General features: G+C 37.0%; 1 protein-coding gene across 4 annotated transcripts in view; it reads right to left on the bottom strand.

Annotated features, from left to right (window-relative positions):
- Nucleotides 1–24,433, bottom strand: part of LOC306846623 (ras GTPase-activating protein nGAP-like) — a 77,947-nt gene that overhangs the window by 37,865 nt on the left and 15,649 nt on the right. For 2 of the 4 annotated variants that reach the window (XM_079380112.1, XM_079380111.1), the window contains exons 2-3: nucleotides 2,800–2,927; nucleotides 1,383–1,509 (exon numbers count right to left, since the gene is read on the bottom strand). In XM_079380112.1, coding sequence (XP_079236238.1) covers nucleotides 1,383–1,509; nucleotides 2,800–2,927 — 255 coding nt within the window. Of the gene's footprint in view, nucleotides 1–1,382; nucleotides 1,510–2,799; nucleotides 2,928–20,416; nucleotides 21,252–24,433 lie in introns of those variants that run through there. The other 2 variants (XM_079380109.1, XM_079380110.1) reach the window with 2 other exon arrangements.

The raw sequence follows: 24,433 nt of genomic DNA on the forward strand, positions 1-24,433 counted from the left end.
TTCACAGAAGCCAGTCAGTTATACAAGTTTGTAACAACATGAGAGTGAATAAATTCTGCAAGACTAAACACTTTCATGTTGTAACAATGAGGGCGATGTGTGTATATATGCGAATAATTATGCATTTGATACTGTTGTACAACTGATCTTTGTTTTGTGAAATATTCTGCAGTTTTTAGCATGCATATTTTCGCCCCCAATCTGGTGTTTTTCAAAGCCCAGCCTGCGGTGTTGCAGTTAAATCCACTGCTTTGTTATCCTGATCCTCTGTGCTTGTGGCAGTGGATTCAGGAGTAATGGTTCCGATGTTACAAATGCACCTACTGACATGAAATCCGTATGCAAATCCATATGCTATAAGCTGCAGTGTGAGCATGCTTGCTTAACAACATCTTAAAGCTACAGCAAATGCTAAAAGAGTGCCATTTGATCCCCTGGTATAAGCTTCATCTTTGAAACCCTATAGACAGAGTAAAATCTTCTGTCAGAAGTAACTAGTGGTCCTGCTACTGGTTGAATCAGCAATTTAGCACCTTTTAAAGAGACTGCAAAAGAGAAGTTTCTATTGGATAAAAAATAGTCTGAGGCTGAGCATAACTAGAAAAAAATATACTTATAAAAACTAAACTATATAAAACTATATAAAAAATAAATAAATCATGGCATAAAGTTTAAGCTGACAGTTTGATTTTATATCTGATAACTGATAAATATCTGAAATTAAATCTCTATACTATTTTTGTATATCAAAAATTGAAAATTATTTTAATGCTACAGTGAATAATGGTCACAATATTAATTGAAAATCTAAAAAATTTATTTGCAAACAATTATATTTGGCAGTACTATTATTATTAAATTATTAATATCTTATGTCAATAACTTAGTGCTACAGTGAATATTAGCATCGCAATATTGACAAAAAATCTAAAATAAACTTTATTTGATAAAAATTATTACAGTATTATAAAATTTTTAATAGCTTCAACTGATAATTACTACATTATTTTTGCATCACAAATATAAAAATCTAAACTATTTTAAATGTTACAGTAAATTTTTACATAATATTAGTAATTAAAAACATGAAAAAAATCTTTATTTGATATAAATTAATTTTAACTATTTAATGAATTTTTAATGTTATTGCTAAATTAAAAATAACCTTTGAGTGATATATAATATAAAATGCAAAAATAGATGGAAATAAAAATGACAAACAAAAAAATAAACATCACTAATATTCTCTGATAACCCATATCAAAATTCTCTAATATATTCAAGTTTCCGCTTGAATATCCTTGTGGTTATTTTGCCTGACAAGAGAGCATAAATAGTCGTTTTGCTATCATAACAGAAAGACCACATACTGTAAATCTTACCTAACATGGAGGTTCCCTCTGGTGGATACTCTGGGAACTGTCCTTCAGAGGGCACACTGAATGTCCTTCTCAGGCTGCGACACTTTGATGAGGATCCTGTGGGGCTTTCATGGACCTCAGATGGCATCTGGGAACAAGTCAGAGGTCAGAGGTCAGTGGGTTGAGGTCACAGGGGTACACATTCTAATAGTGGGCCAGAAAGCTCCCTTTCCTGACAGTGCTACTATTTAACTAACCGTTTAAACGAATCTGAAAGCAATCTGTCAATCACAAACTATTTCAATACATTAAGTGAATTGATTATTCCCTTTCATAACCTCAAGATTAAATCGGGTTGGCTTAGGTAATATGCTGGAACTCATTAAAGAAGAGAACAAATCATTAAACTGTGCAAAATGAGGCTCCTTAAAGGGGTCATCGGATACCCATTTTACACAAGTTGATATGATTATTTAGGGTCTTAATGAAAGGTCTGTAACATACTGTGGTTAAAATTTCTCAATGGTAGTGTAAAACAACACCTTTACCCTGTCAAAATCAGCTCTGTCTTCAGCACTGGCCCGAGACGCTCAAGCCCTAGCCCGGCCCGTGTCCGACGGCTTATCAGAATTACCGGCCCGAGTCCGACCCGAGCCCGTTTTTTTCCCCCCCTTCTCCCAAAACAGCTTATACTACTGTTTCGGCTATTAAAATACTTAAATTTTGTATGTAATGGCAAAATGATATTTCGTTTCGTTTTTATATGAAGTTAATTTAGAGAAACGTTTGGAGCATTTTTGTTTGTTAAATAGTAATAAGTCCTAAGTTTAAGTTTTTTAAAGTAACGACCAAGTGGCCAGCGGCAGACAGTGAGCTGATCATAGCCTATGTTTGATCAATTTAGCCTCCTCAAATCATCACGACATGCCTAAAATAAAATCTATTGATATACTAAAACAGTTCAAGTATATAACAATGTTTAAACGTTAAACCTGCACTGTGCTGAGAGTGGAAGCTAAAAACGCGCTCTGCAGGACATGGAGGCAGAGTAAGCACTTGCTTTTTTTTTAGTGGAAACAACTTAAAATAGCCTACGACATCCTTTTAAAAAAAAAATTTTTATACCTTAGCTTATATATAAGGTAAGGTAAACAACGACAGAACTTTCATTTTTTAAAAAGAACTATCCCTTTAAGGAGGTCAGGCAAATTTACTTTATGATTTTGTTCAAATCACAGACATAATTGTCTGGAAAAATAATCCCATCCAAATCCAAATCACATCCGCAAACGATGCATGTAACCCTCACAAGGGGAAATCTACAACAAAGCACAAACATCATCTGCGTGTCTTCATTTAACTGTCCTTCGCTCTTCATTCTGATGGAGAGGAAGAGAGAAGAATGAGGGGATAGAGCATAGGGAAGGAGCGCTGTTACCTCTTCCTCCTTGTTGAGCAGAATGAGCTGGCTATCGGTCAGGATGCAGTACTTCCTCTCCCAAACGCAGGGCTCCGTAAATGGCGACTGGCCGCAGGACAAGCGGTGGCTGGGCGGCCCCTTCACATCTGTACACAGGGGACAGAAAAAACACCTCAGAATGGGTTGCCACAGAAAAGGACCACCACAAAACCAGGCTTTCTTCATGTCAGCAATGATTCTCTTCGGACTAAAACTTCAGAACTGAGCAACGCTTTTAATTGGACTTCCAAAATATGCGGCTACATATTCCCTCAGCTTGCAGAAATAGACAAGGTCCCTCAGAGAGGCACAGACTCTCGTCTCTTCTTTATTTAATCACCAGTTCACCTCACAAAAATAGACTGGACAATGATGTTGCTCATAAGAAAATGAGTCACACTGGACTCATTAAATGCTGCTGTGAGCAATTTCTGCATCAGTAGCAGCATCAAATGGATTTGTAAAAAGAACAACAGTCCACTGTTAGGACAAACAGCTAGTGCGGTTTCAAATGCATCTCATTGGCAGAAAGCTGCTTTCAACATTTCTGATTGGACAATATAATGCTGCAATCACATTCACAAATGTGTCAGGTAACAGGAAAAAAATTAAGGATATATAAAAATACTACACTACTGTAGGTTTGGGGTTGGTTTTAAAAGTATTTTGTAATGATTTTTAAAAAAAGTATATTATGTTCACCAGGACAGTATTTATTTTGCATTTATTAAAAAAAAAGAAAAAAAGGAAAAAAGTTTTTGTATCCATAACTCCAGTCTTCAGTGTTACATGATCATAAATCATTCTAACATGCTGATTTGCTGCTCAAGAAATATTCCTTATTATTATTATTAATTCTGAAGTTGTTCTGCTTAATATTTTTGTGGCAACTGATACATTTTTTCAAGATTATTTGATAAAAAAAAAGAAAATTCAGAAGAACAGCATTTATTTGAAATGGAATTATTTTCATTACATCGTTAATGTCAATTTTAATGAATTTAATGTACCCCTGCTGAACTATTTTAAAATAATTTTAACAATCACTGACCACACACTTTCACCATGTGACTTATGTATGAGTAAAACAGAATATTCAACAAGAATACAGCAATGCAAAACTGTTTTTATTCTAAATGAGAGTTTATCTATCAGTAATTGACTGGATTGAGAAAAGCGGACGTCGGAGGGTGGCTGGGAAGAGTTGAAAAAAAAGGGATTGGTGATGTCATCTGAAAGGAAAGTCGTTTCAGAGGCAGAGCAAATTTTTACATTGTGATTAAAAGATTACAAAGACTCTTATCTCTTCAAAATAACGAAATGACTGAAATAGCTGTAATTGAACTATGGTGTTCTGCTTACTGCTGCCTGTAGAGTGCAGTGTTATACTAGTTTATAGTGTTGCTCATGTGCTCAAGCAATCCACCTCTTTCACAGGATTCAATCTCAGTGGAGGAAAAGGACACCAGGAAGCTCAAAATTCTTTGCATCTCTCTCAGAGCAAATGAACAAACCCTGTTTGGGAAAACATCTGCTTTTTTAAAGCAAGAACTGAGTGATTCGATGTGTTCAACACCGAGTGCATTTTGGGAACGCTCACATATCACATACCAACGAGTGGAAGCACTTGTTTGAAAAAATTACTGACAAAAACCCTGGCGGTCTTCCTTGTCTATTAATTGATCATTTTAGACCTTCGCTAAGCTTCATCAATCAGTTCTGGCTGACAGTTTTGCTGTGCGGTTGACCAGAGCGAGACACAGAAAGAACATGTCAGGACTCAAGGTCAGAGGTCAGCCCGCCCTGATGTCACTCTGGATCAGCCGACTGGGCCAATAGTGGCCACACTTCAGTTTTTCCCAGGGCTCATGACTAAATTAACACCACACAGACGCAGAAGAAAGTGACGCAATGTGTCTCAAGAGGACGGGTGTGACTGCTGCATCCCGGCTCAGTTTATTGAACGCAGTCATCTTGCCCACGACTATTTTCCACATAAGTTATCAGCCTAAAGCAATACTATGACGAAAATGCACAAGGGGGAAAGAAAAAACACTAGCTCTTTGAACAATGTGAGATCAGGAGATAGAGCGGACAGAGAACTGATAGAAAGATTCAGAAAGAGAGCCAACTGACCAAAATAAGGACAGAGAAAAAAAGTACACAGTGAATAGAGCTTGGTGGTCTTTTTTTTGATGATATTTGATATAAATTATTTATTTTCACTCTTCTTTTTTTTTTTTTTTTTTTTTAAATCGGAGAAACCATTTCAGTAAATAGCACAAGATGCTATAGATTTAAAACGTTTATTGTAAAAATGTAAAACAAAAAAAATTTAAAGCAAACATTATTTAATAATTTTAATATACATGAACCAATTTACACTATGATTCTTTTTAAAAAATCTTTTTTATTCTTTTATTCAGCAAGGATGCAATATTTGATCAAAATGTCGGTAAAGACATTTGTTACATTTCTATTTCAGACAAATGTTGAACGTTCTATACTATTCTATATCCTGAAAAGATGTTTCATGGTTTCCACAAAAACATTTTTGAGCACCAAATCAGCATATCAGAATGATTTCTGAAGGATCATGTGCCCGTGAAGACTGGAAGAATTCCACTTTGCCATCACAGAAATAAATTACATTTTGAAATGTATTCAAATAAAAAGCAATTATAATTCCTAATAATATTATTTCACAATATTTAGTCGTTTCACGGACATTTTTACCGTTTAGTCGTTTTTATTTTCAAATAAATACAGTTTTGGTGTAAACCAATTCCAAACCTCTGAACATAAAATATTATATAAAAATTGAAGAAATAAATCACTTTTTTTTTTTTTTAAATGATGAAATCAGATAGATAGAATGGACTTAGAAATGAACCAAACATACCAAGTCATTTAAATCTTGTTTTTGCTAATAAATCTTAAATCAGAAATGCTATTAAGATTCAGTTGGCTCTCTGTACACTTACATTTTATGGAAAAAGCAGCTTGGACAAACTCCTTTTATTTTCCATGGAAAAAGTCAAATTCAATTCAAGTTTATTTATATAGTGCTTTTTACGATACAAATCGTTGCAAAGCAGCTTTACAGGAAATTAAGTTTCCACAATATATTTATATATTGCAGAAACTTAATATATTTAACTTATGGCAAAATTTGGTAATTCTGTATGTTGTCTGAGGGTTGGCATCCTCTGAGGGTTTGGCATCATCTCTTCTCAAATGTGTCACAAATGACATGAGGTTGATTAAATGATAAGAGAAATATACTTTTTGGGTGAATTATCTCTTTAATGACCCATGAGCCATTCACAGTGTTGATTGTGTTATATCACCAGAGATTGATCATCATGAATATATTGTGACTATTGGTAATATCACCCAGCCCTAGGTGTGAACAAAGGAGTTTGGAAGAGAACGAGCTCAACACTGACAACGACACAAACATTTCTTCTATTTACTGCTCTGCAAACAAGCATACAACTGTGTAAACAGACATGCTTTAATGGGTGTTTGGATAAATGCTGGAAGGCAAACGAGGGAGACTGGCGGCGCTCCACTCAAGGCGGCTGCGGAAAGATGGATGTGAAATGTGTGGGAGTGGAGGGAGCCGGCTCAATCTAAAGACTGTCTGTTTGAGACGACAGCTCACGCTCAGCGGCACAGAGGCAGCGTATAACATATGGACGGGTGAGATACAGTGACTTCTCCAGAGATCTCATATGCCATTCAGAAACGTGTGAAGCTGTTGGGAAAGCAGTTGACAACTCCATCTGATGGAACACAATATCTTCCATAATTATCTACGCACATTGAGACTCCAGGCACGAGAGATTTTAAAATAACCCTGTTCAATAACACCAATATTTGCATTACAATGTGTAAATTGTGCGCCACTAGCATCGGAATTTAAAAAAATAGCTGTCTATTTTAATCTGTGTATCAGCGTTATTTAAACCTCGTCAACCAGCATCATCCACTGACTCTCAAGGAGATTTATTTGAGGAATTTTAATTGCATCCCGTACTGAATCATCCCGTTCTGGTGAGGATGAGGGCTTCACCTGCACCTGTTCATACCAGCTATGTGCAAATCACAGCTTCTCTCTGAGGAGAGTAAAAGGCCAGTGAACATTGAGGATCAGAGATCTCTCAAAACTAGCAGATGGAAAACAGCCTCTCAAAGCCCTTTATTCTTGCCATTGGAAAGAATTCAATAGTGTTTTCAGAGCTGAGAATTCTCATTTACATCTCACTGAACTAGTCTTGATTGCATATGGAAGGCTATACATTGCAGATTCATTTATTTGACTTAATTTGCAGGAGTGTTATGCAGAATTATGACAACGGTTTAAAATCTTTAGAAAACCTTGGGAGAAAACTCTTCTCTGTGCAAAATGCAACACAGCATTCCCACCCTTTTTGAAGCAAAGTATTTCTATATTTTTTCTAGTTGTTGTTCATGACTGCACAATTAATTTTACAGTAACTGAATAGAGGTTGTTCCATTTGCATTTTGGGTACCAATTACTTGAATTAATAGATTTGAAATAAATTTATTGGCATACAAAAAGCGCAAAAGAGACTTTAATTGCAGCTCAGTGAGGATTCAGCTTCCTTAGGCTCCGTGTACAGCATAAACCTTCCACGATTTTTAACTATTTAGATTTTATGAAATTAAGGCCTGAGAATTTATATTTTTCCAAAAACCATTCATATTTGCAGGATTTCTAACAGCATCTTGGGCACATTGCCAGTTGTTACACAAAAATCATTTGACATCCATTAGTTTAAAAAAAAAATAGCTTATTTACAGTAATGAAAGTACAAAAATGTAATCAAATAAAAACAATGTCATCTTTAAAGTGTTAACCAGGGAAGGCCTCAGCAAACTTTTAAGGAGGCCTCAATAAACATTAATTATTTGAAATGAGACATTAAATTAAGCACGGATAGTCCAGGTTCTTGATTCTGATTGGTTGAGCCAAGTTCGAAGCTGTTGTAAATTACTCTACAAACATACACCTTGGTTTACATTTGTGTGTTGCTCGGAAACCACTTTGTTGGAACCACAATGTTTCTGAGTAACTACATTGTTTGGCGGAAGAACAATGGGCGAATTCCAAATGGAAGTGAGCATCCCTATGCCCTACTCCCTTCGAAGGGCAGAGCCCTTGAAGTGTGTTCTTTGAAGGGTGTAGGGCAGTACTGTCTCGTATAAGCGTTTGGAACTCCCTTGGTGAAGGGAATGATGGACAAAACGTTCCCTTGACAACGCTACGTGTGCCTGCAGCATTCAGCGTTCCAACAGTTGTTGCAAATAAATATTTCTTCTTGTTATTATTTCATTCAAATACTGTCTAATCGTGTCTTATATACTATTAAACTTTTTCAACCTAAACTTGCTAACAATACAGTCTTACAAAATATTTTTGTCAGTGATAGAAATATGATTTATTACATAAAAACAAAGACAAATTTAATTAGCTTATTCTACTTACATATGCATGTAAGGTCAAAATAAACCGCAACTTTGCTTTAAAATGCATCGCAAGATCTCCTAAGTGAAGATCACATGATCACAAACGGAAATCACTTCCGTGAAGTGACCATCGCATGTTCCCTTCGCTAAGGGACTTCTGGAAGGGCCCTTTGTGAAGGGAATCAGTTGTTCACTTTCGTTTGGAACGTCCCTACAAATGGCGTCCCAGCCGTCCCCTTCAAGGGTGCAAAAAAGCCATTTGGAATTCGCCCAATGTTTTTATTAATATCATTACACTTTATTTTCTCTGTTTTAATTTGTGAAACCTAACTATGTATATGGAATAACCATTTTATAAAAGCAATAAGCCCTGTGAAGCCGTGGTTTACAGTGAATTTATAACAGCTAAGGGGGTTGTAGGCACTCCTCAATTATAAATTCAATGCAAACCACGGCTTCTTGGGGCTTATTGCTTTATTAAACAAGCATTAAAATAAATTAAAAGCAACTAAAAATCAAGCGATTTCATATTCTAATTCACCCCTTCACTTTCTTTTCTTTTGGATGAACCAGGGTTAAAGTTATAAAAAAAATTATATATGGCAATATCACTTCTAGTCCTGGAAATGTCATGTAAATTAATTAAATCGACCATGTGTTTTTTCTAGAGAAAATACTAATTATGCTTGGTCTGAATCATTCTTTTACATTAAGACTATTTCTCTGGATGAATGTACTGTAAATTAGCAAAGTAACAGCAAAACAAACTAGAGAGTCTCTAGCCCACTGAGAAGGCAAAACATTTAACACTTGCTCAGGAACCTAATTACTGTGATCTCCTGCTAAATATATCAGCGGTATATAAAGCCCCCTCCCTGAGGTGTACGGGCAAGAGAACATTTAGTTAAGTGCGAGTATGTCATCTGAAATCTAGCGTGAAAATCACATCTGTCCTGGCAAAGTCCTTCAAAAAGTCCTGTTACATAACCTCCGCAGAAACTCATTTTAACAAGAATGTTATTTCTGCAGAGTTCAGCGTGTCCATCATCCTCAACTGAACTCATCTTTCACTTCAAATATCCTCTAGATTGTAGCGCAACGTCAGCAATGACAAGAGTACATGCAAAGGATGTTACCCAACATGCTCTGTGAGGGGGGCGGCAGCTCTGAAGTGAGAAAACTGATACTAATCAAACCCTGAAATGACAGAAAGGTCGGTTAAAATGTCAGAGAGACACGGGGATGAATAAAACCCCCACAAAAAGGCAGGATCTCTTGCTAAATAAATTTATTGCTATAGTATTTCATAAGAAAGACTTGAAAAATGTACCAGAAAGAACAAACACTCATTTCTCTGGAAAGGAAATGCAACCACAGAAGCAAAGGCTAGATCAGGTGACCTCTGTGGGGAAACAAAAATGACAGACACAAATGAAGCCACCCCTTTCAACAGGGATGTGCAAAACTAAATATTTTTAAGATGACTAATGATTTGTCTGAAAGACTATTCGACTAATCTGTGTTAAGGAAGCCCTGTAAAATGAGGCTGGTTTCAGGTTTACCTGACCCCAATTAGACAAGCTTCTTAGGGGAGGCATATTCTAGCTGCTACAAGAAGTGTAAAGAAATGGAACAAATATATATATATATATATATATATATATATATATATATGTGTGTGTACACACAAATATAAAATTAACAATAATGTATAACTAAATTTTTTTAATAAAAAATTTAATTGACAATTTAAAACAAAACTAACAAACAAAAAAAGTTTCTCTAACATGTCAAACATTGTGACCAATTCCATCGACTACGGTGAAATTGAAAAATAAATAAATAAAATAAAAATTTTAAAAAGTGAACATCATACCCAGCTTCTGCACTGATAATTTTGGCCCTGAAGATATACTCTGAGCTGTGAGGGCAATTCTTTTAACAACAGTGAGCCGTGGTGTGTAAAGGACACCTGGGCTCTAGAAAGGGTGTAATAAGACTGTAACCGTGTGGGTGTCCTAGAAATGGTCCTACGTGCACCCATATGTTTGTTTGTGCAGAAGCACAGCTTGAAAACAATTACTGCAGGGTGGCTGCCAGCTGATCCCAAGAGCTGCCAGTTTGTGACCCTGTAATGGAGCTGGAGCCCACAAATAGAGCTCAACCAAGAGGTCAGCAAAGGTTCAGACAGACTAGCAGGAAGTGAGCGTGTATGTGTTAGATTAAAGCTCCATGTGTGATACAGGATGATAATGTGATATCATCATGTTTGTGAGACATCTGAGGTAATAAGGCATGTGTGGACTATCTATGCGAGTATAAAAAAGTAAAACAGATGAGTCAAGCCAGTGTTGCCTCAGCATGTGTGGTACACCATGGTTCATGATGTTTGAGTAACTTGGCACGCAGATATGTCACAAGCAGATCAAACATCTGTGATGAGCATGTGCGTGACACTGACCGGGACAGGCCTAATGTACATCTCTATGATCACAGACACCCACTGAGGCCCAGACCGGCCTTGCATGTGTCTGATGAAGGGTAATCCTAACCCCTGCAGCCCTGCCTGGAATGTCTTCAGCTGAAGGAGAGGTCATACCACCTGTCTGGGATGAGGTTTCAGACGAGGGAATGCCTGGGACCGCTAATCACTGCCAACACAGAGAAAACTCAACCGCCTCCTGCTTTTAAAACAGCACTTTGTCAAGAAACTAAACTCTCATCAACACTCCTTGCAGTTTATTTCAGTGGTATAACCCTAGAAACAGCTCACCAAAACACCATTTATTTACCCTGATGTTGCTGCAAAAACCATGACTTTTATTCTTCTGTGGAACATAAAAAGAAAATCCCATATGAATAAATCTAAATGGGAATGTGTGCAATCAAGCTCCAAAATTTGAAAAAGCACAATAAAACTGGCCCATGCCTCATCTACTATATTCCAAGTCATCCGAAGTCAAACATTAGGTTTGTATGACATATAGACCAAACTTAAAGTCATTTTTTATTGAAAATCCTCCTCTAAGCTAAATTAAATATGGGAAACGGAGATCGTTTGACATCATTTTAGAGTGAACTATCATTTAAATGTTGCAGTTTGTGTGTTATGTATGATTTATAAAAGAAGTTAATTTAACACTAAGCTACGTTATATACACAAACAACTAATTTTTAGGTCGCAAACATACTGGTTCATACTGTTGAGAGATTCTCAAACACTTTATGAGCCACTTTGATTGTTTGATCACAAATGGGACAAAGTTACTTCTCGTGTTTTCTCATGACAAACCACCCTATAAAAGTAGTTCATAGCATACTGCAGACATATGAGGAAAGCAGAAGTGGAACGAAGTGAGACAACAGGGAAGCATCAGTTGTTGCAGAACTAAAATACGGATGTTAATGGTCTAGCTCCTTTTTAGACTACACCATATTCTGGTCTAACTATGAATTAAACAAAAACGTCTAATAAAAATTGAAGCACTGTTTGTTTACATAAAACTGTGAATATGCACACAGTTGTTCAAAACAATTTTTACTGCTTTTTTGATTAAATGAATGCAGGATTGAGCATCTTTCAAAAATATTAAAAAAATATCTGACTGACCCCCATATTTTGAACACTATATTGTATCAAACTGCAATGTAATATAAACAACCAGTCAAAAATTACACTAATTTAAGCGCTCATCCACACAAAGCCAGAGCATTCCCTATCCGATCTGTTTTTCCTTGTTCTTCTGTAAACACGGCGTCATCTCAAGAAATATCTTTGTGTACACGAAACCACTGAAACAGACTCAAAACGATGTAGTATACATGCCAGACCAGTATGTGGCGATGTAATTCTCCCACAGAGATACACTAAAACGGAGAACATAACTTGGAGCATGCGCATAAACCCTGTGCGCTGTATCCAAACCCAACACAAGAAGAAAAAGACAAACATGGAACAATACATTTATTGATCTGTGTTAATGTTAGTTAATAAAAACACATTGTTCATGTTGTTGTTACTGCTGTTACGTGACGTAGTCATCGTTTCACAAAATATACGGATTGGCTGTACACACGAAAACGAAAGGCTGACTCATCAGATTTATCCACTTTGGTTAATTTGGTTTCAAATAATAGCAGTTTCAGGCTCCCAAAACACTGGATCAGTCTGGACGAAACGCCGATATGATACAAAATTTTTACATATACAGCTAAACTCTGTGTGGACGGGCCCCAAGTCTCACAAGCCTCAAGTACATACAGTTCTTGGTGAAGAAAAAAAAAAAAAAATCAGGATGAAAATAAGTTTAGTAAATCAAAAATTTCACTTTGTGATTCACCGTGAGAGTGAGTTGTTAGGTTGATTCAAACTGAAAACTTGTAGTTTGAGAGTGATTAAAAAGAACCACAAGAGAGTCATTTGTTCACCAACTGTTATACGCTGGTCCCAGGATGTTTGATGGTTTAGTGTAACCAGCAAGAACATCACATTAGAAATGTCTGTCTTTTTATTGCCTTTGTTTCACTCTACAGCCTTATTACTTTTTTCTATCAGTTTCAAGACATGCTGCAAGCTCAGCAAAAACACTTTCTTATTGTAATGCCACTCAATAGAAAATCAATTGTCCTTGTTTTGTTTAATGGAACTGGTTCTGTTTAAGAGGGCTATTGATTCCCAACCCTACATTCAGTGTACATTAATAGAATCAGATTACATCACTATTAAGCACATACTCAAACATCCAGTCTATTGCTCAGTTTAGAAACATGAATTGGCTGATTATACTGGGATCTTTCACCCAAATGAGTCTTTTCATTACGTTGGACTTTCATTAGTTTCATATATGTCCTAATGCCAAATTCCCACAGTGCTTGCCAGGTGTGCGCACACCCTGACACACAAACAGATCACGAAGGAGAACAGAAGATGCTTTGTGTCGCTCAGCCGTGGAGCGTCACCCTCCTGCCCTCTCATGAGCCAACCTACACAGCGCCCAACCACCTGGTCTCCACGACAACCCTTAAACACAAACAGCCCATCCAATAACAATGCCTGAGCACAGAGGGAGGGGTGTGGCCACACCAGGTTGACAATTTGTGTGGAAGAACACTAAAGTCACCACAGGGAAAGTGTGCGTGATATAGCGTATACACTGTAAAAAACAAATTCCTTAATTTATGGTAAAAAAAAAACGGCAGCTGTGGTTGCCGGAAATCCAGTAACAACATTTTAGGTTTTACGGTTTTAACTTAAATTTACGGTTAAATACCGTAATTTCATTAACTGATATAATGTTAATATACCAACCTATTGAAGTACTGAAATCTGTTTTGTACCTTTGAAATACACTGATAAACATCAAATGCAGGTGATGAGAAAGTCACATGATGAACCAAAGCCCATCACAAGCAGCTTTAAAATAATAACATATATAGAAGATGCACAGTGTCATTCACACAAGCACTAAACACCATCATGGTGAGACTCAAACTGAAATATACAATAAACTTTAGTTTAACAACATTATATGTAACATACAACCCTAATAAACATAACTGATAAGAAAAAACTAAATAGAAACAGTTATTTCAAAGAAAAATTCTGGGAATCCTGGGAACGTCAGTTTACGTTTTTTCCCTGTAAATTTTACAGGAACTTACCATTAACCATTTAACAGGTTTTTACTGTAGCATTTTCATAGTTTTTTTTACCGTTGAAATCACAGTCATTCTTTTACGGTGTATGTAATGGAGTAAGAGAGATAACAGCGAGAAGGTGTGGTGCAGAAATGGCCCGTATACCCCTGATTGACGGCTCGTCTCATGTTATATAAATAGCCCATATGAAACCGTGAGAGAGCAAATGTTTTACCACTGTTACCACAGACTAATGGCAGCACTGAAGAAAAATAATTCTGTTTCTGTCTAGCACTTCCGCTCAGCCTATACAGCAGGGAGTGGTATGACAAATCTTTTATATATACATATACACACACATATACACGCATGTACGTATGTATGTGTACGCAAATAATAAACTATAAAAAAATACACATAAAAGTAATAATAAAAAAAGAAATATAAAAATATTTATACCTATTTTTTGTTAAGAATTGTATTATGCGTATACACATTTTTGATGCAAAAAGGGGTGTAGCCATTAGTAACCTGAATGGCTTCTGGTGCCATTGTCTTCTAGTTATTTTTAGCTGTATAAACAGCTCATTATGCTTCTTGATAATGCAAAGTGGTAGTTATTTATAGTTTTCGTAGTTATTTATCTATATATACACGCAACAATGGATTTTTTTTTTGTTAAATCCAGTGAGTTATTTACTTAAATTTAATACATACACTTAGAAACCAAAAATATTAATCTATAATGTAATATAATATAATATAAATTTATATCGGACTCTAAATTCTGAATGAATACGCCATACTGTATATGAAGTCATTGTGAAACAGACAAAATACACACCTGAGTTGAATTTTCATTGTGCTTGCGCAAGGCATATGTCCAAAAACAAATGGCATTACCATGGTACTGTATGTGTCCAAAAGCAGCAATACCATGGGATTTATTTGAGTTCAAAGCTGGGCAAAGTGCAGGACTCAAATTCTTGCAGATCATAATAAGATATTCAGCGTAAGCCCACAACAAACGCATCCACAGCCATCTGACTCTGGAATGGCAATTCATAAGCCCTTCAAATTAGCAGCTTTAATTGGTGTCTGGGGAGTTTGGGGGAGTTGGGTCCACAGAGACAGGAAATGACTGCAATTAACAGATTGGGCTATGATTGCAGCTCTGTGAGGATGCGTTTGTGGAACTTCCAGCTGGAGGAATAAAGTGGGGATGCTTAGGGGAAGTTGCGACTTTGTTTTGACACAGTTGGTTAAGCAGGATGTGATGTGCTGGGACAGGTTAATCAGCAATCTAACAGGGACTGGTCCGGCCTGGGAGGAACAGCTGTTGACTGCGGGGCGAGGTGGGGCAGCACTATCCTCTTACCCATGATGATCTCAGACACGCCACCATAGAAAAATATAAACACTTTGCAACTTAAGACACTGCTCAGCCACACAAAAATCAGTAGGGATGCATGACATATTGGCCATCAAGCAAGATTAGAGATTTTATTTTATTTTTTAACATACTGGATATTTGTCCATGCTCATTTACCAGACAATTTGTTAAACATTTACATGCACTCCAGCCCCACAAGATGTAGAGGAGTTTGTTTCTTTATCTAAACAGATTTGGAGGAATTTAGAATTACATCACTTGCACACCAATGGATCCTCTGGAGTGAATGGGTGCCGTCAGAATAATAGTCCAAACAGCTGATAAAAGCATCACAATAATCCACAACAATAAACAACAATCAGTATAGTAAAACAATAACAATAATTTATCAGCTGTGTGATCTCTTATTCTGATGGCACCCAATTACTGCAATGGATCTATTATGCAATGTTAAATTTAAACTAATCTACATCTTGGTTGGCCTGAGGGAAAGTACATTTTCATTTTTGGTTGAACTATTCCTTTATTGTTAATGTTTAAACACGAATTAGTAAAATATATAAAATATTTCATACTGTACATTATAATAACATGGCAAAATTTATTTTTTAGTATGATATTTTAATAGAATATGTATTAGTCAGAATTTCTAAATGTGCATCCCATATAATAATATAATACAATACATACACATATATATATATATATATATATATATATATATATATATATATATATATATATATATATATATAAACAAAAATTGCCAAAAATGGCGATAAGCATTCATATAATTTAGAAATCCAGGCCATGATAAAGTCAAACTCACCTCAAAACACCTGCTGTTAAATGAATTCCCCTTTTCTTTAAATGACGATTAACTGAATTTAGAAATATAAAAAGGTGTCCTTTCAGATCATTTCCCTAAAGCAAAATTTCACAAAATGCTTGCGAACAGCAGAATGGAGCTAGTGGGTCTGTGTCATCGAAGTGACAGGAGAGTGCTTCGTGTCATTCATTATTCACATCATCAGCGTCACAAGCCTTTTACCATCGTACCACTCAAGCAAAGCAGCTCTGAGACGTCACACCATCGTCCCTTTGCCCTTTAATCTGCACACTCAAACATCTTCCTCCTAAAATCGCAAAGACTACATTTGTTCAGTCAGTTGTAACTCCTTGTAGAAGCTAAAACACCACACTGCTCAGAAAGACACTACACCCACAAAACATGCCCTCTGCCCAGCTGAGCCCCTCTAAATACATGCATACTGTTGAGGGATGAGTTACAGGCACTGTTAGGACACTAGACCCAATAAACTGAATGTAATAATAACAATCCAACTTCATTTGTATTGGAATCACTTACATTATTGTGCTGTTCAGTTTAAACTGGCATTTATCAGGACTGAAAACAACATAAAAAAAACAAAAACAACAACAGTGGTAAGGAAAATCACTTTCACTTCTTTAAATTTGTGTGCAATTAGCATATTTTTCATGACTACGTGCTGTTTTACACTTGTCAAACTTTATTGTCAGATAAGGAGGTCATGCATTTCTCACAGTCCGACATCTGTCATGTTAAATTCGCAGTGCTGGTATTCCTTTCCTCCATTGTTACAGACGGGCAAGAGGCAGGGCACTAAGCGCATGCTCTTTTGTTCAAGTCACTAGTACGACACTGAGAGACTTTGTTACATATTTAAATAAGCTGCCATCAGCATGCCTGGAACATTTGCATGTCTTTGTATGTATGTGTATGTGCTTCAAACCTAAATCCACTATTGTTTTATGATACGTCATATTGTTTTAACAATTAATTAGACAACAAAGCCATTATTATTATTTTTATTATTAACTAACTAAATAGCAATGATTAAATATTTACTATTATTATTATTATTATACACTAATACATTTAATAGAACAAAATAATAATAATAACAACAACAACAATAAGGTTGTTTTGCAACTGAAAGTATTATATTTTTCCACTTGAATAAACATGTTAAAAACAAACAAACAAACATTCCTTTTACAGTTGTTTCCTGGCACTGTTCAAGTGACCCAACGAAATTGTAAATAAATAATAAAATTAAATAAATAAATTGCCAGTCTCTGTCTATATTCAAGCCAGTTGATTCTCCATTGGCAGCACTTTCCATCCTAAAGGATTAAGTGTCTTTACTGTTCCTGCTTGCTCTTGCTGTTAATGCACAATGACAAAGGTTTGTGTGCCAACTCTTGTGGGAATATCTGCTCGGCAGAACAAAGTTATCTAAAGCACGACATTGGGACTGCAAATTCAGCATCGCTGCGTTTTCAGCTGCAGGTCTAAGACTAGCAGCTCTCCCCACCCACTGTGTTTCTGTCAGGCTGGGGCATTCCTGGAGCAAGCAGCCCATGACGAGAAGACCTAAGTGAGGAAACTGTGCTTACTAATGTGTCAGAAAGACCTAAATAGTACATTCTGCTTTAACACGGAAATTGGCTTTATTGAAGGTACAGTTCTGCCTATCTCTCCTTCTAAAACTCAATTCCACAGGGTGCTTTCTCATGACTGCTGCAGACCACCTCTGCCCCAGCTTTTCAAAGGGTAATAAGGCTAAAAGGTGGCGAGCCCATGGTCTTTGTACCCTTGCAGGAACGCTTATTAGCATACAAAAAGAGGTGAGTGAGCAGCCTCCTACATTTCTAAAAGGAAGGGAGGAAAACATTGGACTTAGGAGGGGGGGGGTCAAACTCCTGCTGTCACCCCGAGGTTTGTTAACACTAACTCTAAGCCAACCCAGGGATCTGCATTCACACTTCCAACCTCAGTTGAATAGTGTTGAACCCAGAGGAGCCGAAAGCAATAATTACTTTATTAGAGCAAGTGAGGAGCTATGAGCTCAAAGGGAACACTTTTGCTCAGTTTACCACAGTATCAAATTTATTAGCTAGCACGGAAAGGTAAATGCATTAGCATTTATGCTAATAGTGATGGGAAGTGTTCTGTGATTAGGTGGAAAGCGGGAAGGGGGAAGTGAACCTAAAAGAGGAAAAGGTGTTTACTCAGATAGTGAGAGGCAGTATTCAATGTATCACCATTTCACATGCAAATGCTAATGGAGTCAATAGAGAGGTCGGCAATAACAATACTTGCAATTTGATCATATTTTTCAAGATTTCAAGGAAATATAAATACAATACTATAAAATGTGTAAAAATGTATAAAATGGTTTTAGAAATATGGAATTTTTTCATGTAACGATTCATCTCAGTAAAAAAATACGTCAACACTTTACTTAAAGGGTTAGTTCACCCAAAAATGAAAATTCTGTTATTAATTACAAAACCCGTGAGACCTTCGTTCATCTTTGGAACACAAATTACGAAATATTTGATGAAATGGAGCTCTCTGACCCTCCGTAGACAGCTAGGACATTACCACGATCAATGCACAGAAACATAGCAAGGACATTGGTAAAATAGTCCATGTAACATCAGGGGTTCAACCGTAATTTTATGAAGCTTTGAGAATACTTTTTGTGCGCAAAGAAAACAATTGATTCAACAATTCTTCTTGCCGAGTTACCGGAGAGTACCCAGAACGTAATCAGCATGGTTTATGTTCAGTAGACAGTAACTCAGGTCAGAGCGCTCTCAGATTTAATCAGAAATATATTAATTTGAGTTTCGAAGATGAATGAACGTCTTACAGGTTTGGAACGACATGAGGGTGAGTAATTAATGACAGAATTTTCATTTTTGGGTGAACTATACCTTTAAAGCATTTATGTATAATGCATTATAAAGGGTATAATGCTTTATAATTATTCATAATGTGTGTTATAATAGATTATATCTTATCTTATAATTACAACTAAATTTAAAATGCATAGCGTAACAATGAATTGATAAGTGTCATGATGTATAACCTGTGGTTACAATCATTCAGGAGATTGTACAATGCATTACAATGCATAATGCATTAAAACTATTTTATAATGCATTACACAAAGGCTTTGAGTAAAGAGTTACCAAAATTACTAAAGAATGACTGATTCTACTGTAGATATGGAAAGCTTGAAGATATACTCCTTGAGCTTCAGTTTTGCATTTTCTGATACACAATGAGATTAGACTCAAAACACCATATTTTTATAATCCAAAAACATCTACACTGGGAAGACACAAGAAAGCTACATAACTTTCATATCGCTGTTAATAACCAAAATCATAAGGATGAAAGATAAATCATCCTGTTACTCTTAACTGATGTATATGTGACTCAATATGACTGGCTTAAACCCATGAACGCCTCACTGTGTTGTATCATTCTAAAGTTAGTCAAACCATTACTTGGGCTGGCAGCTACACATCTGACAAAGTCAGTGCTCAACCAACCCTATGAATGAACCAAATTTTAAACAAATAGTTGTGGAGGCTGCACTTAAAGGGATAGTTCAACCAAAAATTAAAATTCATAATTTACTCACCCTAAGGCATCTTTACAGAGCTGAGTTAAGGCTGCTATGTGCCTGCTCAAAATTCAGTGTAAAGATGTAATGCTTCAATAAAGCCAGACTAAATAATGCCTGCTCAGACCCACCTCAGCCCATAGGAATCAAATGAAATTAGTTGTGTAAGTGCATTTAAAACTTTAAACTGTGTAAAGACACCTAAATACTTCAGAAGCACTTCTGCGCCACCTTTGCAGTGCAAATCTGGCAACAGTTCTCATATCATTCCAAACTTCTATGACTTACTTTCTTCTGTGGAACATAAAAGATGATGTTTTGAGAAATGTCTCAGTGTTGTTATTGTCCATACAAAATAATAAAATATCATATTTGGTGTTCCATAGAGGAAAGTCATACAGTTTGGAACAACAACAGGGTTAAGTCAACAATGACAGAATTTACATTTTTAGTGACCCATCCCCTCAAGTAAGAAAACTTCCACTGGCATAATATCAAAACCATTTTGGACAAGGAAAAACTCAAGTTTTTAAACAAAATCTAGTCTAAATGGTAAAGCGGTTGCATCCCTGCTGTGCCTTCAAACATGAATCGAATTTCCTACCTTCTTCTGAAAGTTCTCCAACAGCCGGCTCAGGAGAGGTATTTAAAATTTGGCTAATTCGTCTCGACATGGACAGCAGAATCCCTGAAAACGTTTGAGAGCTCAGCCCCCGTCTGAGCGGTGGAGTCTCAGTACGAATTTCGCTCCCCAGTTCAGATGTAGATCTTAAAAAAGGGGTCGAGCTGCGAGATAACCAGTCCCTCTGAAGATTAGGATGCTCCAGGAGGACACCGCAGTTGGTGACCCTGCGGGGGTCCGGGAGACTGTGGACCCTGGAGATAGGAGGATTGGATCGAGCCATACTGCTGCTGCTTCTGGACCATGTCAAGCTCTGTGTGCGCATGTCCTGTCCAGTCAGGTTCCTTCTGTCAAGTGTGTCCAAGGGCTCCTCGGGGGCTGAATTTGAACGGTGCTTTAGCCAAGGCCTGCTGAGGAGACGCCAGCGACGAGCGCTCTCCCTGCCAGACGAACAGCGTGATGGATTCCTGTTTGACCCGGTTTGCTCCTCCGATGTGGCCTTCCGTGGTAAACTCATGGTTGATGAGGAGAGAAAAGCTAAAAATGCTTAACAATATCAAGAAACAGGAAGCCAAAATCAATTTCAGTCCATTGCAAATGCTAACAATTGCATCCTAGTCTCATCTCGATGAGCTAGGCTGGATATAACCAAGTTATCCGAGCGTAATACTCTAAATTTGATGCCTGACATAGTGGATAACACCGTCCCCGAGATCTCCTTGAAGAAACATGCTGAGCAAATGTGTCTCAGCGAGAGAGCAAGACATCTACTGGTGAGCCACCACTTCCTGGATTCTGGGTTGCTGCTAGGGTTTCTGGGAGGAAATAGGTGTCAGATATGTGTGTGCGCAGAAACACTTTGCCTCACTATCCAATCAGCGCATGTGCTGCCCATTTAGTGGCCCCACTCTGTGGTTGGCGCAACACCAACCATTTCATGAAAGTAAAACCGGCAGAACAAAAAAAAAAAGTGTCTTCAGAGAATCTGGTTCGTCAGAGTCAGGTAGAGAGAATGTACGGCATACAGCTTCTGTGCTGCAAGTATAAATTCAGGGTAGTGATGAAGATAAACATTTTAAAAATAACAGCAAAGTGTATCTTACAAAGAAAACAGAAATGCTTTCACTGAAGTGAAAAACTGAACAGTAACTTTAAGGGATTTCCCTGCAATCTGTTGTGCAATAGAGGGAAAAAATGTCTCTGAAAAACAGAACAAACATGGAAGTTTCATATTCTGGATAACAAAATGGTTAGTTCTGATTGGTCTGATATGCTCTTATATATTGCTCATGTCTATGTTCATGATGAATCACAGCTGTGATATCCAGTACAACAGCAATTTGATGGTGTGAACATCAAAAGTATTGCACAAAAAAAGAGACATTGTTCAATGAATGTCATTTTGATCTTGATTACATGAAGAAGTTGATAATCATATCCTTTTCTAACATTTGCGGTCAATAGCATGGTGGCGCCACATCAGTACACCCACATCTGTACAAAAGCCCAATGAACTCAAGAGCAACCAATGAACCAATGAGAAAGTTAAAGAAGAAAATTCCTTCTGTCTGATCCTTTCAATGCTGATAACCAGCCATCCTTTCAATGCTGATAACCAAAAAGGTTTTCAATGCGACAAGGTGAATCAGAAACATTACAAACAAAGTCTTACATTCCCATACTTTTAAATAACCAAGCCACTGTAAAAACTATATGTCCCTGTGTCACGTTAAAAAAGAAACATACAGCTGGTCAGCAGGACTCCCTGTCATAAGCCAGATTTTGGGCTTGGGCAGTACATTTCCAGAGCAAATGATTTAGTACATAAGGTGAAAGCTGTGAATATTAAAGTCGACAATCTCTGCTGAGATTTGCCATGTGCATTATTGACTCTTCTGTAGATTATGAATAAACCTTGACTTACAAATTTATAGAGACAAAGAAAATTAAGCAAGTTTTCTACATCACAGACAAATATATTGGCATTAGATCTACTGAGCCCACCTGGCTGGTTAAGAAAAGTGAATTAATTCCTAAAGCTACCAACAGCCTTTTAAATGGACAATGTGCATTGGGATGATGGGATCATTGGGTTAAACACTGGTAAAACACGTGTTTGTTTCAAAGCTATTTTGTTTACTTATCTTCTATTCTGACATATGATAACTAACTAACTAACATACATTACATACAAATCATAAATATATATGGCTACAAAATTATTTCAACCATTTAAAGGGATAAACTGAAGCCCATTCACAAGAGTACCACGATGCATAAGTGTGCATTCTGCTTGTAAAGAAGGTGCAGTGCATCTAGGTTCAACATCAGAAACATCACACAAATGCACTGTGGTACTCTCGTGAATGCGCGTCATAGACTGACATGGAAGAGAAGAAATTGTTCAATGTAACAATTAGTGCATGTTATTATTATCTATTATAAATGGCCACTCTCCCCTCTATATTATCAGTATCAGCTGTTGAAAAACTCCACCTATCTCAATTCCTTGCAAACTGTACCACACACTGTATAAAAAACTCAAATCTGGTCTCCTTGTCGCTCAGTGCGAGTATTTTAACATGGTATAAAAGATGATTGAGTAAACGTCAGGTGGAGAACAGATGTGCCACTTGACAACATCTGTATGCTATTGAACTTCACATCATTCATCTGGTTGATGCAGGTCAACCATACAAGGCAAAGCATTAAATGCAGGTGAGTGAAAGAGCACTGAGATAAAGTCACGTTCACACTACATCTGACATCCATGAGCTTCTATTATTATACTATGTTCAGAAGTCAGTGAAGCAATTTCCTGCCTTTTGACGCCCTGTAAGAGTCCAGTCTGGACAGTAGCAATTAGCACCCTGTTACAGCCATCAAACAAGTTTTGTGCCTGGAGGCAGCGCATGAAAGCAATCATTAAACGCCAGTATCCCACTCCATCGCTACAAGCGTGAGATGCAGATAAACGCCATTATCAACAGCACAATCTGATCTGAAAAAGACCAAAGGTCACACTTCCTATTAGTGTTTCAGTAATTCTTTTACAAAGCAAATACGGTTCGACATGTAGGTCATAATGTTTGCTTAAAAGAAGTGCTAATGCAGGACTGATAACATTTGTTGAGTTGACATTGCTCAAAGCTTGTTGTCCTATCCTCTTTCTCTTCACAAGCTCTGATCAGCCATCGCCTTAAAAAAATTCCACCAACCTCTGCAGCAGAGGAGGACACATTGTCTACACGTCTGACCACAGGAAGTAATGACACAAGGCCCCCGGCTACACCTACCGCCACTTTGTCGGAGTGATTTTTTTAGCTCTACTATTTAGTGCAGGAGGAAACCAGGAGGGACAGGGCATGCACGCACACCCTTCTCCTAAAAATAGCATTAGGCCCTACAAATCTGTCAGTTACACCAGCGGTTTGAATGCACTGTAACCTTTGCGTTATCTTTATCATCAGTAACCTTCAAAGATCATGAATCATATTATGAAGACATGAATCATATTATGAAGACCCGACAGTTTGAACCATTGAAATCAGGGGTGGCATGGTACACAGATGTCACGGTTCAGTACGTACCTCGGTTTCGGGGGGGTCACGGTTCGATACGATTTCGGTACAACAGGAAAAAAAAAAATAGAAATCTACTATGCTCAGTTTCTTTTCATTTATTTTGAACAGACAGTAGTACAAATTACAATTTTTTCCATATATATGTGAAAATACTAAATATTATTACGTTATATATATATAAAATCTGCTTTGTTTTCATTGTGAGTGTACACAATAAAATAAAAATAAAATACAGTGAGCGCAACCGCCTCTGTCACCGTTGGAACGGGACTGAAGTACAAAGGCTATAATTGACATAAATAATAGTTTAGCATTCAGATGCGTTACTAGGGCTGTGCGATTAATCGAAATCGTGATGAGAGACGTTGCGATTTGCTAATCGCAAAGCCTGCGATGTGGACGCGATATTACTCTG

The sequence above is a fragment of the Barbus barbus genome, assembly GCF_936440315.1.
Source record: "Barbus barbus genome assembly, chromosome: 26".
Lineage (NCBI taxonomy): Eukaryota > Metazoa > Chordata > Actinopteri > Cypriniformes > Cyprinidae > Barbus > Barbus barbus.